Source organism: Thalassophryne amazonica, chromosome 2 (assembly GCF_902500255.1).
Source record: "Thalassophryne amazonica chromosome 2, fThaAma1.1, whole genome shotgun sequence".
NCBI lineage: Eukaryota > Metazoa > Chordata > Actinopteri > Batrachoidiformes > Batrachoididae > Thalassophryne > Thalassophryne amazonica.
In genome coordinates this window covers 135,558,744-135,574,389 of record NC_047104.1, presented here as the reverse complement: position 1 = coordinate 135,574,389, position 15,646 = coordinate 135,558,744, and the positions used below count along the sequence as shown (strand labels likewise).

General features: G+C 46.5%; 1 protein-coding gene across 1 annotated transcript in view; it reads left to right on the top strand.

Annotated features, from left to right (window-relative positions):
- The window catches only part of slc12a1 (solute carrier family 12 member 1), a 98,587-nt gene that overhangs the window by 45,689 nt on the left and 37,252 nt on the right, over positions 1–15,646 (top strand). The window contains exons 11-18 of the mRNA XM_034194196.1: positions 2,102–2,209; positions 2,301–2,427; positions 3,973–4,071; positions 5,249–5,404; positions 5,484–5,583; positions 5,748–5,859; positions 8,178–8,318; positions 8,891–8,997. Of these exons, the coding sequence (XP_034050087.1) occupies positions 2,102–2,209; positions 2,301–2,427; positions 3,973–4,071; positions 5,249–5,404; positions 5,484–5,583; positions 5,748–5,859; positions 8,178–8,318; positions 8,891–8,997 (950 nt within the window). The remainder of the gene's footprint in view (positions 1–2,101; positions 2,210–2,300; positions 2,428–3,972; positions 4,072–5,248; positions 5,405–5,483; positions 5,584–5,747; positions 5,860–8,177; positions 8,319–8,890; positions 8,998–15,646) is intronic.

The following is a 15,646-nucleotide window of genomic DNA, read 5'->3' as shown; positions in this document are numbered from 1 at the left end:
TATCGTTATCTTTGGCTGCTTTCAGTGATGCCGGTATTTGGTTAGACTCTTTCTCTCCGATTGTTCTGTCTGAGTTATTTTCATTAGTTACTTCATCCAAACCATCAACATGTTTATTAGACCCCATTCCTACCAGGCTGCTCAAGGAAGCCCTACCATTATTTAATGCTTCGATCTTAAATATGATCAATCTATCTTTGTTAGTTGGCTATGTACCACAGGCTTTTAAGGTGGCAGTAATTAAACCATTACTTAAAAAGCCATCACTTGACCCAGCTATCTTAGCTAATTATAGGCCAATCTCCAACCTTCCTTTTCTCTCAAAAATTCTTGAAAGGGTAGTTGTTAAACAGCTAACTGATCATCTGCAGAGGAATGGTCTATTTGAAGAGTTTCAGTCAGGTTTTAGAATTCATCATAGTACAGAAACAGCATTAGTGAAGGTTACAAATTATCTTCTTATGGCCTCGGACAGTGGACTCATCTCTGTGCTTGTTCTGTTAGACCTCAGTGCTGCTTTTGATACTGTTGACCATAAAATTTTATTACAGAGATTAGAGCATGCCATAGGTATTAAAGGCACTGCGCTGTGGTGGTTTGAATCATATTTGTCTAATAGATTACAATTTGTTCATGTAAATGGGGAATCTTCTTCACAGACTAAAGTTAATTATGGAGTTCCACAAGGTTCTGTGCTAGGACCAATTTTATTCACTTTATACATGCTTCCCTTAGGCAGTATTATTAGACGGTATTGCTTAAATTTTCATTGTTACGCAGATGATACCCAGCTTTATCTATCCATGAAGCCAGAGGACACACACCAATTAGCTAAACTGCAGGATTGTCTTACAGACATAAAGACATGGATGACCTCTAATTTCCTGCTTTTAAACTCAGATAAAACTGAAGTTATTGTACTTGGCCCCACAAATCTTAGAAACATGGTGTCTAACCAGATCCTTACTCTGGATGGCATTACCCTGACCTCTAGTAATACTGTGAGAAATCTTGGAGTCATTTTTGATCAGGATATGTCATTCAAAGCGCATATTAAACAAATATGTAGGACTGCTTTTTTGCATTTACGCAATATCTCTAAAATCAGAAAGGTCTTGTCTCAGAGTGATGCTGAAAAACTAATTCATGCATTTATTTCCTCTAGGCTGGACTATTGTAATTCATTATTATCAGGTTGTCCTAAAAGTTCCCTAAAAAGCCTTCAGTTAATTCAAAATGCTGCAGCTAGAGTACTGACGGGGACTAGAAGGAGAGAGCATATCTCACCCATATTGGCCTCTCTTCATTGGCTTCCTGTTAATTCTAGAATAGAATTTAAAATTCTTCTTCTTACTTATAAGGTTTTGAATAATCAGGTCCCATCTTATCTTAGGGACCTCGTAGTACCATATCACCCCAATAGAGCGCTTCGCTCTCAGACTGCAGGCTTACTTGTAGTTCCTAGGGTTTGTAAGAGTAGAATGGGAGGCAGAGCCTTCAGCTTTCAGGCTCCTCTCCTGTGGAACCAGCTCCCAATTCAGATCAGGGAGACAGACACCCTCTCTACTTTTAAGATTAGGCTTAAAACTTTCCTTTTTGCTAAAGCTTATAGTTAGGGCTGGATCAGGTGACCCTGAACCATCCCTTAGTTATGCTGCTATAGACGTAGACTGCTGGGGGGTTCCCATGATGCACTGTTTCTTTCTCTTTTTGCTCTGTATGCACCACTCTGCATTTAATCATTAGTGATCGATCTCTGCTCTCCTCCACAGCATGTCTTTTTCCTGGTTCTCTCCCTCAGCCCCAACCAGTCCCAGCAGAAGACTGCCCCTCCCTGAGCCTGGTTCTGCTGGAGGTTTCTTCCTGTTAAAAGGGAGTTTTTCCTTCCCACTGTAGCCAAGTGCTTGCTCACAGGGGGTCGTTTTGACCGTTGGGGTTTTACATAATTATTGTATGGCCTTGCCTTACAATATAAAGCGCCTTGGGGTAACTGTTTGTTGTGATTTGGCGCTATATAAAAAAATTAATTGATTGAATTGATTGATTCTTCCCATAAGAAAAATACTTAATCACCTCCAACAACGTTCTCTCATCACCTCAGGTGATGACCATGGTGTCTGGCTTTGGTCCTCTCATCATTGCTGGAACGTTCTCAGCCACTCTTTCTTCAGCCCTGGCTTCTCTTGTCAGTGCTCCTAAAGTCTTCCAGGTCAGTAACTCTTCATATATTATTAAAGCGATTGCGAGTTAATTACTTTGGTCAACAAAACATTACTAAGTGAGGCGTTGATTTTCCTCAGGCACTGTGCAAAGACAACATCTATAAGATCCTGCACTTCTTTGCCAAAGGATACGGCAAAAACAACGAGCCCATCCCTGGCTACATCCTCACATTTTTCATTTCTGTGGCCTTCATTCTTGTCGGTTCGTTCACTCATTTATCTTCATCTCAGACCCAACATCTTGACTGTATTTATGTCTTAACACACACATATACTGTATTCTAAAATTAATTTAAAAGTCATATATATATATATATATATATATATATATATATATATATATACGAGGTCTATTAGAAAAGTATCCGACATTATTTTTTTCAAAAACCATATGGATTTGAATCACGTGTGATTACATCAGACATGCTTGAACCCTCGTGGGCATGCGAGAGTTTTTTCACGCCTGTCGGTTACGTCATTCGCCTGTGGGCAGTCTTTGAGTGAGGAGTCGTCCACCCGCTCGTCGATTTTTTTCATTGTTTAGGAATGGCTCAGAGACTGTTGCTTTGTTTGATAAAATTTTTTTCAAAACTGTAAGGCACAACTGAGTGGACACCATTCAATAAATTCAGCTGGTTTTCGGTAAAAATTTTAACGGCTGATGAGAGATTTTGGTCTGGTAGTGTCGCTTTAAGGACGGTCCACGGCGCCTGACGGCGATCTGCGCTTCGAGGCGGCAGCGTCTCGCCGTTTCAAGTTGAAAACTTCCACATTTCAGGCTCTGTTGACGCAGTAAGTCGTCAGAGAACAGAGAACTTTCAGAAGAAGTCGGCATGAGGAGTTTATTCGGACATTCCATTGTTAACGGTCATTTTGAAATGAAAGAACGTGCGGGCAGAGTCGCATGTCGGGCTGGACCCGACCGCGGGGGGTCGCAGCAGGAAAAACACCTCTGTTGGAAATCTTAATGGGCAAGTTGGAACATGCCCAAGCTGTTAAACAATTTCTCAGTTACTCACTTGTTGAAAGCCATTAAAAGCCGCCTGAATTCTACAAATGGTTTTCAACACGGAGGTGTTTTTCCTGTCGCGGCGCACACAGATTTGCCGAGTCGTCACGGAAACGACTCGGCGAATTTGCGCGTACGTCTTTCATTAAAAAAATGTCCTTAAACAGTGGAATGTCTGCATAAATTCCTCATGCCGGCCTCTTCTGAATCTTCTCTGTTGTCTCACGATGTCCTGGGTGAATTAAGCCTTAAATTAGGATGTTTTCAGCTCGAAACAGGCCGACGACAGCGCCTGGAAGCGCTGCAGGACGTCCCGCTCCGTGGGAAGTCCTTACACCGACAGAAACACCCCATAATCTCTCATCAGCCGTTAAACTTTTCACAGAAAACCAGCTTAATTTCTCGAATAGTGTCCACTCGGATATTCCTCACAGGTCCAGAAAAAATTTTGATAAAGCAACGCGCGCCGTCTCGAGCAGCGTGTGAAACAAAGGAATTCAGCCGAGAGGGCGGGACCACATCTCACTCAAGGCCTGCCCACAGGGAAATGACGTCACCAACACGCGTGAAAAAACTCACGCATGCGCACGAGGGTTCAAGCATGATTGGTGTAATCGCATGTCATTCAAATCCATATAGTTAAAAAAAAAAATAAAAGGGTCGGTTTATTATCTAAGAGACCTCGTATATATATATATATATATATATATATATATATTTTTTTTTTTCTCTCTGCAGGTAATCTGAACACCATTGCTCCTGTCATCTCAAACTTCTTCCTGGCTTCATATGCGCTCATCAATTTCTCTTGCTTTCACGCATCTTATGCCAAGTCTCCAGGTGGGTCTCTGTAGACAAAGGACTTAAGTAATTCTCTTTGCATTTTTCAGGAATTGTAAATATGATGACCTCTCTTCATTAGCTTTTAAAAATACAGCTAATTTTTCACATTTCCCAAGAGAAATAAATGGTGCATTGGATAAATGATGATATTATCTTACACCATGCATATCTCCAGACATCATATCATTGGTGAATGAGTCCAAACGCCTCCAACAACATCGCAATCAGAACATCATCAAATCCTAGAGCCCATTAAATATGGGTGCCAATGCACTTAGCTGTGGTTACCCTACTCTGCATAGTCAAGTCTATAAATATTTGGACATGACTTATTTGTAGTCATTTTACATCCATATACCACCATAATGCAGTTAAAATACATCAATCAATCAATCGATAGAAGTAATGGGATGGAACTTGTCAGATACTATCAAGTCAGTAGGTACCAAAATCTCTGAATAATGCTTCCAGCACCTTGTTGAATCTGTACCACAAAGAATTAAGACAGTTCTGGAGGCAAAAAAATGGGTCAACTATGCCCACTCACCCATGTACATCCAGTAACCGTCCTCACTATGATTTGCCAGATTGAGATATGTCATGAAATTTTTTCTCTCCTATGTAAGTAAACACTCTCTTTTTTCTTCTGGGCAAGAAGATTATAAACAGACACACGCAGAACACAATGCGCTGTTTACCTCTGTTTCTGTGGTGTCCGGTGGGTTATGCGTGCTGCATACAAGAAGTTGCCATACTCAAAAGACCAAGATTCCTTGCGGATACGACATGCGCAGAACACAAAATAATGTTCTTTTCTATGGGGATATCCTGATGCGCGTTTATATGACCTGATATTCGGGTTAGAAAAGGAGTAACCCAGGGGTCATATTCGGGTTTTTAAAAACCGGAATATGATCATCGGGTTTTTGCGGGTGTTTACATGGCTGTGCGCAACCAGGTTATTGCTAATATTCCGGTTATGAAAGAGTTATTGGCTACATGTAAACATAGTCAGAGACTGCCAAGATGGCAACATTTGGCACCACCACCCTATTTGAGTTTCAAAGCTGCTCTTCAGAAAACCTATGAATGACATTACAGAAGGTTTGTCCAGTACACTATATACCGTCTGTGGTTGCTACTGACTGCTTTTCTCCTGTTACAATTCACCCAGGGTGGAGACCAGCGTACAAATACTACAACATGTGGCTGTCCCTGATGGGTGCAATCCTGTGCTGTGCTGTTATGTTTGTTATCAACTGGTGGGCTGCTCTTCTCACATATGTCATTGAATTCCTCCTCTACATATATGTGACTGTGAAGAAACCAGGTGAGCTGTGTAGGCATGTGTGGGATGTATGCTCTGTGACGTATGGCGGTACTCATCACTTATTCGCTGTCCGTTGTAGATGTGAACTGGGGCTCATCCACACAGGCGGTGACATTTGTGAGCGCAGTCAGTAACGCTTTGTCTCTCTGTGGGGTCGATGATCATGTCAAAAACTTCAGGTAACAGTCTGCTTTGCATCGACGTGGGTACAGATGTTCCGTGTTCAGATATATGCTGGAAAATTATGCTTGATTGCATAGAAAGATCTAGAAAAGTCAGTGACTTCAAAACAAAAATTTGTGGCACCGGGTGGTGTTGTGATGTGTTCCTGTTATTTTCTCAGACCTCAGATATTAGCATTAACAGGTTCAGCACGGACCAGACCAGCAATGCTCGACTTGGCTCACTCCTTCACAAGGAACTATGGACTCTGTATATCCTGTGAAGTGATTGTGGTAAGTTTTCTGAACACAGTCTGCAAATGCAAAATTGCAAACCATGAGAAGTGAGCAATTTTATCCTGGCCTTATCATTAATTACACTGTAAGTCAGCTGGTGGAGCACGCTGTCTGTGAGCACCAGGATCAGTGGGTCAGTCCCTGGATACTGCTGTCTGTGTGTCAAAGTGTCCTTGAGAAAGACATTGAGCCCCAAATTGCTCCCATTGTGGAAGTCAGTGTTTTGCACGGAAGCTCCTGGTGTGTGAGGGTTCATAGGTGAATACGAGATTCTCAAATGTTGAATATTAATTACACTCCATTTACTATTTTTATCCAGAATTTCCTACATTTTTATGTTTTTAGTAAACCTCAAAGAAACAAAGTTTCACTTTATAATAAACAAATATAAAGCTCAATCAAAGCTGTTATCATATTACAGTGGATCCTAAAAGTTCCCTAAAAAGCCTTCAGTTAATTCAAAATGCTGCAGCTAGAGTACTGACGGGGACTAGAAGGAGAGAGCATATCTCACCCATATTGGCCTCTCTTCATTGGCTTCCTGTTAATTCTAGAATAGAATTTAAAATTCTTCTTCTTACTTATAAGGTTTTGAATAATCAGGTCCCATCTTATCTTAGGGACCTCGTAGTACCATATCACCCCAATAGAGCGCTTCGCTCTCAGACTGCAGGCTTACTTGTAGTTCCTAGGGTTTGTAAGAGTAGAATGGGAGGCAGAGCCTTCAGCTTTCAGGCTCCTCTTCTGTGGAACCAGCTCCCAATTCAGATCAGGGAGACAGACACCCTCTCTACTTTTAAGATTAGGCTTAAAACTTTCCTTTTTGCTAAAGCTTATAGTTAGGGCTGGATCAGGTGACCCTGAACCATCCCTTAGTTATGCTGCTATAGACGTAGACTGCTGGGGGGTTCCCATGATGCACTGTTTCTTTCTCTTTTTGCTCTGTATGCACCACTCTGCATTTAATCATTAGTGATCGATCTCTGCTCCCCTCCACAGCATGTCTTTTTCCTGGTTCTCTCCCTCAGCCCCAACCAGTCCCAGCAGAAGACTGCCCCTCCCTGAGCCTGGTTCTGCTGGAGGTTTCTTCCTGTTAAAAGGGAGTTTTTCCTTCCCACTGTAGCCAAGTGCTTGCTCACAGGGGGTCGTTTTGACCGTTGGGGTTTTACATAATTATTGTATGGCCTTGCTTTACAATATAAAGTGCCTTGGGGCAACTGTTTGTTGTGATTTGGCGCTATATAAAAAAATTGATTGATTGATTGATTGATTGATCCAGATTGTACTTTTTCCACATTATGTTAAGTTACAGCCTTATTCCAAAATGGATCAAATTCGTCTACACACAATACCCCATAATGACAGTGTGAAAAAAGGTTTTGTTTTTTGCAAATGTATTCAAAATAATAAAAAACAACAACAAAGAAATCACATATACATAAGCATTCACATCCTTTGCCATGAAGCTCAAAATTGAGCTCAGGTGCATCCTGTTTCGACTGATCATCCTTGAGATGTTTCTACAACTTAATTAGAGTCCACCTGGGGTAAATTCAGTTAATTGGACATGATTTGGAAAGGCACACACCTGTCTACATATAAGGTCCCACAGTTGACAGTACATGTCAGAGCACAAACCAAGCACGAAGTCAAAGGAATTGTTTGTAGACCTCCAAGGCAGGATTGTCTCAAGGCACATATCTGGGGAAGGATACAGAAACATTTCTGTTGCTTTGAAGGTCCCAATGAGCACAGTGGCCTCCATCATCCATAAATGGACAATGCTCAGATCCATCAGGACTCCTCCTAGAGCTGGCCACCCATCTAAACTGAGCGATCAGGGAAGAAGGGCCTTAGTCAGGGAGGTGACCAAGAATCAGATGGTCATTCTGTTGGAGTTCCAGTATTCCTCTGTGGAGAGAGGAGAACCTTCCACAAGGACAAGCATCTCTGCAGCAATTCACCAATCAGGCCTGTATTGTAGAGTGGCCAGACGAAAGCCACTCCTTAGAAAAAGACACATGGCAGTCCACCTGGAGTTTGTCAAAAGGTTCCTGAAGGACTCTCAGGCCATGAGAAAAAATGAGGCCATGAGGTCACTTTGGCGTGAATGCCACAGCTGTTCCTAATTTACCATAATCCATCCAGCAAGTGGCATCTACTGGTGAAATGACATTCCTTTTTTTATCTGCTGCATCAAACTTAGCTGTCTAAGTCCTACACTAGTTCCAGCACAGGGATTTAAGTTGTATAAAATGTGTTTAATATGTCTCATTTAATGACACTCATGTATTACGTGTGGTGTAACCCTCCAGGGCCTGAAGTCAGAAGCCATTCAAGACATTAATGCTGCTATGGAGAAGAACCTGCTTTGGCTTCGGAAAACAAAACGAAAAACATTTTATACTACTGTGAGCAGTGACAACTTGAGAGAGGGAGCAAATTGTCTGATGCAGGTAAGTACAATCATAAAAAAAAACAAAAAACATTTCAACAACACAATACGCCAACCACCCAGAATAACTTATTTCATTAATGGATAACCTAAGAGTCTGGTTTGGATGCCATTGAAACCTGACAAAGTGTTTTATAGATGCACATCTTACTGTCAACACCAGTTTATATTGCTGTCCAGCTTGAACCAGTCTGAAGGATTAGCGTGTTACTGGAGGAGGAAGATGAGGGGAGTGTTAATAAGGAGCAAGAAAACAGTCTTATGGCTTTGGCTATCAGCCTCTTGAGATAAGACTATGGTTTATTTTCAGCACTGCTTTCATCAAACAGCATCGCGCAGACTGAGAGCTATAATTGATTAACATGGTTTTGGATGAGTTCCTGCAGATCTGATAACCGATCTGATCATAACTTCTGGCTGTTAAAAGTTTCTCAATCTTCTTCGAGCATGTGGAAATACTTTTGTCACACACAGTTAATGACACCATCAGGCATTATGCACAGTGAGACATTGCACATTGTGACTTTAAGTTTTGTATTTGTGCAGTTATTATTGTTCTTATTTTCTGAACAGGCTGCTGGTCTCGGCCGTATGAAGCCAAACACTCTCATGATTGGTTTCAAGAAAGACTGGAGGACTGCTACTAAAGAAGAGGTGCTGCTTTATGCGGGAGTGCTGCAGTAAGTTACAAACTGAGTGCACCCCAGGTCCTCAGGGACCCCCGAAACTGCACATTTTCCATGTCTACCCAGACTGTCAATACCTGGTTCAGGTCTGCTCAGCCAGTCAAGAGCTAACAGACACCTGAATGAGCTAAACATTTGGCAAAGCAGAGACCAATGAAACATGAACCACCTCTGCCAAGGCCCAAACAGATTCATTTTTGCAGTTTTATTAAAAAAGCTTTTAAAATATTTTGACTCTCGTCCTAAATGGATCCACCACAAAACAATGGCAACTGTTTCAGTGCAGGTTAAACATTTCAACATGAAAATAACTAATATACACATTTTATGCTCATGTAATGGTGGCCATCAATAAAAATGCTACAGGTTAGAGTCCTTTGGGTTTGCCCAATAGTTGGCACACCTGGCACCCACGCCTCTAACTGTGAGTCTGTGCCCAGCGATCCCAATTAGCTTTATATTCACTTCCACTTCCACAATCAAGTGTTGTGTGGGCCGCCAGAAGAGGAGGTACTGCTGGCCCAACACCAGAGGGTGCCCTGCCTGAAAGCGGGCTTCAGCACCAGAGGGCACAGCCACCTTCCTGGAACCCCTACAGACAGCTGTCATTCATCACACCTCATCAGCTGTCATTCATCACCTTCTCCATAAAAGCCTGGCAGTTACACCACATCCCTGCCGAGAAATCGTCTTACCCGACAGGTAAACTTCTCAGCCGTTACTGTGCCGTTCGCACACATTCTCTTGTTACTAAGTTGGCAGTGTTAACCCTGTATACTCGCAGCTTGGAGCTGGGTGGTGGAAGTTGGAAGGAGTCGGCGTTTCCTACTCCTTACTTATCACTTAAGTATACTATTGGTGCTGCACGTACTTAGTGTTCCTGTTTCCTGGGAGTGGTGGATTATTCCCTCAGGAAGGGACCGTGACTGTTTGTGCTGAAATGTTTGCTGGGTGTGCACACACCCACTTGATCTGTCTGTGCTTCCTGCCAGCAGTACCCGATCTGACAGCTGGAGGCAGTGGCCACCTGGGGACTCGGGACTTGGCGGCTCCGGTGTATTGCAGGTCTCTGCTGGTAGTGGAAATCGTGTGGGGCCCGACTCTTCTCTGGACAGGCGTCTCCAATCCTCGAGCCTGCCCACACATCACCAACTGTTTAATTGACTGTTATCTAAAGTCGTATCTGTATACCGTTGTGCACATTTCACAACATTAAATTGTTATCTTTGCATTTCCATTGTCCGTTCATTTACGCCCCCTGTTGTGGGTCCGTGTCACTACACTTTCCCAACAGGATTTCTCGGCCAATCGTCATGGATCCCGAGGGGAGTCAACCATCGAGTGAACCACCAATGGAAACGCTAGGTGCACAGGCGCCAGCAGGAGACGTATTAGGTGAGCTGCAGCAAATCTTAACCACCTTCACTGCTCGGTTGGACTTGGTAACCGAGCAGAACGTTATACTCAATCAGAGGTTGGAGGCTCTCACCGCGCAAGGTGGAAGCGCACGCGCAGGGCGCTGCTGCAGCACCTCCTCCTGCTGACCGAGTGCCAAATACAGATATTCCAGTGGTCGTTCAACAACCCCCCCCCCCCCGTCCCCTGAAGCATACATAAGCCCTCCGGAACCATACGGAGGTTGTGTCAAGTCGTGTGCAGACTTCTTGATGCAGTGTTCGCTCGTCTTTTCACAGCGTCCCGTCATGTACGCATCAGATGCCACCCGGGTGGCTTATGTTATAAATTTGCTTCAAGGTGAGGCACGCGCCTGGGCTACAGGCTACAGGCGCTTTGGGAACAGAACTCACGGCTTCTATCAGCATACACTGAGTTCGTGAGGGAGTTCAGACAGGTGTTCAATCACCCTCATAGAGGCGAGACCGCTTCAAGCGTGCTGCTGTCGATAAGACAGGGGTGTCGGAGCGCAGCGGGGTATGCAGTCGACTTCCGCATTGCGGCAGCGTGAGCCGGCTGGAATGTGGTTGCGCTCTGCGCCGCCTTCATAAACGGACTGTCTCTGGTCCTTAAGGAGCACCTAGTGGAAAAGGACGAGCCGCGGGATTTAGACGGGCTTATCGACCTGGTAATACGGTTAGACAACCGATTAGCAGAACGCCGTCGGGAGCGAGACGAAGGGCGTGGTCAGGCACGAGCCGTCTCTCTTCCTCCCAGGTCCGTCTTCTCCACGTTCCACAGCCAGGGCACTCCACGTGACAACAGCTCCCCCTGCTGACGTTGCTAGAGAAATGAGCAGGGCCAAAAGAAAATCAGATCAGAGACAAAGGAGGCTGGCCCGTGGGAAGTGTTTTCACTGCAGCTCAACTGAGCACACGCAGAAAAACTGCCCCAAACAGTCAAAACAGCAACACCCGCCCATAGAGACTGGGCTAAGGGTGGGCCATAATACTCACGCGGGGAAACCCCGTGAATCCACACGCATCCCAGTTACGATCCTGAGTGGGGATCTAACCCTTCACGCCCCAGCACTGGTGGACACAGGGTCAGAGGGGAATCTGCTGGACAGCAGATGGGCAAAGGAAGTTGGGCTCCCTCTAGTGGCCTTACCTTCACCATTGACGGTACGGGCACTAGATGGCACCCTTCTCCCATTAATCACACACCAGACACAGCCAGTGACATTGGTTGTATCTGGGAATCACAGGGAGGAGATTGTGTTTTATGTAACACCTTCTACCTCCCGAGTGATTTTGGGTTTTCCATGGATGTTAAAGCACAATCCCTGGATTGATTGGCCATCTGGGGTTGTGACGCAGTGGAGCGAAACCTGCCACCGGGAGTGTTTAGGATCCTCGGTTCCACCCGGTGTGACAGCTAAGGAGGAGGTTCTAGTTCCCCCCAATCTGGCAGAGGTGCCAGCCGAGTACCATGACCTTGCTGATGTCTTCAGCAAGGATCTGGCACTCACGCTGCCCCCGCACCGTCCGTACGATTGTGCCATTGATTTGATACTGGGCGCTGAGTAGCCGTCCAGCAGGCTGTACAACCTCTCACATCCGGAACGCGAATCAATGGAGACCTACATCCGGGACTCGTTAGCTGCCGGGTTGATCCGGAACTCCACCTCCCCAATGGGTGCTGGTTTCTTTTTTGTGGGCAAGAAAGATGGCGGACTCCGTCCATGCATTGATTACAGAGGGCTGAACGAGATCACGCTTTGCAACCAATACCCCTTACCTCTGTTAGATTCAGTGTTCACGCCCTTGCATGGAGCACAAATTTTCACAAAACTGGATCTTAGAAATGCTTATCACCTGGTTCGGATCCGGGAGGGAGACGAGTGGAAGACAGCATTTAACACCCCGTTAGGTCACTTTGAGTACCTGGTCATGCCGTTCGGCCTCACCAATGCGCCCGCGATGTTCCAAGCGTTGGTTAATGATGTCTTGCGGGACTTCCTGCATCGGTTTGTCTTTGTATACCTTGACGTTATTCTCATCTTCTCCCCGGATCCTGAGACTCATGTGCAGCATGTACTTCAGGTCCTGCAGCGGTTGTTGGAGAACCGGCTGTTTGTGAAGGGCGAGAAGTGCGAGTTCCACCGCACTTCTTTGTCCTTCCTGGGGTTCATAATCTCCTCCAACTCCGTCGCCCCTGATCCGGCCAAGGTTGCGGCAGTGAGAGATTGGCCCCAACCGACAAGCTGTAGGAAACTGCAGCAGTTCCTCGGCTTTGCAAATTTCTACTGGAGGTTCATAAAGGGCTACAGCCAGGTAGTTAGCCCCCTGATGGCCCTAACCTCCACTAAAGTCCCCTTCATCTGGTCGGATCGGTGCGAAGCCGCATTTAGGGAGTTGAAACGCTGGTTCTCGACTGCAACAGTTCTGGTGCAGCCCGATCCCAATCGCCAGTTTGTAGTTGAAGTGGATGCCTCTGACTCGGGGATAGGAGCCGTGCTGTCCCAGAGTAGGGAGTCCGACAAGGTTCTCCATCCTTGTGCCTATTTTTCCCGCAGGTTGACCCCGGCTGAAAGGAACTATGACGTTGGCAATCGGAAACTTCTGGCGGTGAAAGAGGCCCTTGAGGAGTGGAGACACCTGTTGGAGGGAGCTGCGGTGCCATTTACAGTTTTCATGGACCATCGGAACCTGAAATATATCCGGACCGCTAAGCGTCTGAACCCCAGGCAAGCCCGCTGGTCACTGTTCTTCGGGTGCTTTGACTTCCAGATCACATACCGGCCCGGGACCAAGAATCAACGATCCGACGCCCTGTCCCGGGTACACAAGGAGGAAGTCAAGACCGAGCTGTCGGATCCACCGGAAACCATCATCCCCGAGTCCACTGTCGTGGCCATCCTCACCTGGGACGTGGAGAAGACCGTCCGGGAGGACCTGGCACGGAACCTGGACCCGGGGACTGGCCCGAAAAACAAACTGTACGTCCCACCAGAGGCCAGAGCTGCCGTCCTGGACTTCTATCATGGTTCTAAGCTCTCCTGCCACCCAGGGGTGCGAAGAACCGTGGCAGTGGTCTGGCAGCGCTTCTGGTAGGCGTCTATGGAAGCTGACGTCCGGGATTATGTCCAGGCCTGTACCACCTGCACCAGGGGCAAGGCCGATCATCACAGAGCACAAGGACTCCTCCAGCCGTTACCTCTGCCTCATCGCCCCTGGTCCCACATCAGCCTGGACTTCGTCACGGGCCTCCCGCCGTCCCAGGGCATGACTACCATCCTCACGATAGTGGACCGGTTCTCCAAGGCGGCCCACACATTTGAGGTGTGTTTGGGGTACCAGCCCCCATTGTTTCCGCTCGTTGAGGGAGAGGTCTGTGTGCCCTCGGTCCAGGCCCACCTAAGGAGGTGCCGTCGGGTGTGGCATACTGCCCACTCTGCCCTGCTTAAAGCTCGGACGAGGGCCAAGGCCCATGCAGACTGCCGGCGTTCCCCGGCCCCTGCATACCAGCCCGGGCAGGAGGTTTGGTTATCCACCAAGGACATCCCCCTTCAAGTGGAGTCCCAGAAACTAAAGGATCGATTCATTGGACCATACACCATCCTCAAAGTCCTCAGTCCGGCCGCAGTGAAGCTGGCAGCTTCAGCTTCACTGCGGATTCATCCTGTTTTTCATGTCTCCCGCATCAAACCCTACCACACCTTGGAACTCTGCACCCCCGGACCGGCGCTGCCTCCTGCCCGGATCTTCGACGGGGAGCCTGCTTGGACCGTGCGCAGGCTCCTGGACGTCCGTCGGAAGGGCTGGGGTTCCAGTATCTGGTGGACTGGGAGGGTTACAGACCCGAAGAGCGCTCCTGGGTGAAGAGGAGCTTCATCCTGGACCCGGCCCTCCTGGCCGACTTCTACCAACGCCATCCCAACAAGCATGGTCGGGCGCCAGGAGGCGCCCGTTGAGGGGGGGGGGGGGTCCTGTTGTGTGGGCCGCCAGAAGAGGAGGTACTGCTGGCCCAACACCAGAGGGCGCCCTGCCTGAAAGCGGGCTTCAGGCACCAGATGGCGCAGCCGCCTTCCTGGAACCCCTACGGACAGCTGTCATTCATCACCAATCATTCAACACCTTCTCCATAAAAGCCTGGCAGTTACACCACATCCCTGCCGAGAAATCGTCTTACCCGACAGGTAAACTTCTCAGCCATTACTGTGCCGTTTGCACACATTCTCTTGTTACTAAGTTGGCAGTGTTAACCCTGTATACTCGCAGCTTGGAGCTGGGTGGTGGAAGTTGGAAGGAGTCGGCGTTTCCTACTCCTTACTTATCACTTAAGTATACTATTGCTGCTGCACGTACTTAGTGTTCCTGTTTCCTGGGAGTGGTGGATTATTCCCTCAGGAAGGGACTGTGACTGTTTGTTCTGAACTGTTTGCTGGGTGTGCACACACCCACTTGATCTGTCTGTGCTTCCTGCCAGCAGTACCCGATCCGACAGCTGGAGGCGGTGGCCACCTGGGGACTCAGGACTTGGCGGCTCCGGTGTATTGCAGGTCTCCCCTGGCAGTGGAAATCGTGTGAGGCCCGACTCTTCTCTGGACAGGCGTCTCGTATCCTCGGGCCTGCCCACACGTCACCAACTGTTTAATTGACTGTTATCTAAAGTCGTATCTGTATACCATTGTGCACATTTCACAACATTAAATTGTTATCTTTTGCATTTCCATTGTCCGTTCATTTACGCCCCCTGTTGTGGGTCCGTGTCACTACACTTTCCCAACACCAAGGCTGGTACCCATTCCTGAAATAGTTGTTTAGCTACAGTTAAATGAATTTATTGCAGTTTTGAGATAATTTTATGTTCAGTTAGCTTTGTATTTATATTACTAATCTAAACTACATTTAAGGATTATTGTTAATACAAATGATCACTTTTATAGACAGTTTTCTTTTGACAAGTCAAGGGATGGATACATGAACATTTGCAAGTCTCTGAATATGTCTTGGATTTCATTTACATCTATCATTAACAGTGAGGGCTCTCACTGCGGTATTGTATCACTTCCTGTTCCGGAGCACAGCGGTGTTTTGCTGTATCTGTTAGCTGTTTAATCTGCGCAGTTAGATTGATCTAGTTACCTAGATAACGATTTGTTTCACAGTGTAATCTTCACGTGCCTTAACTAAAGCACTCCCTCTGCTGAATCGCCTCTAAATTATTTACACATTATTCACCT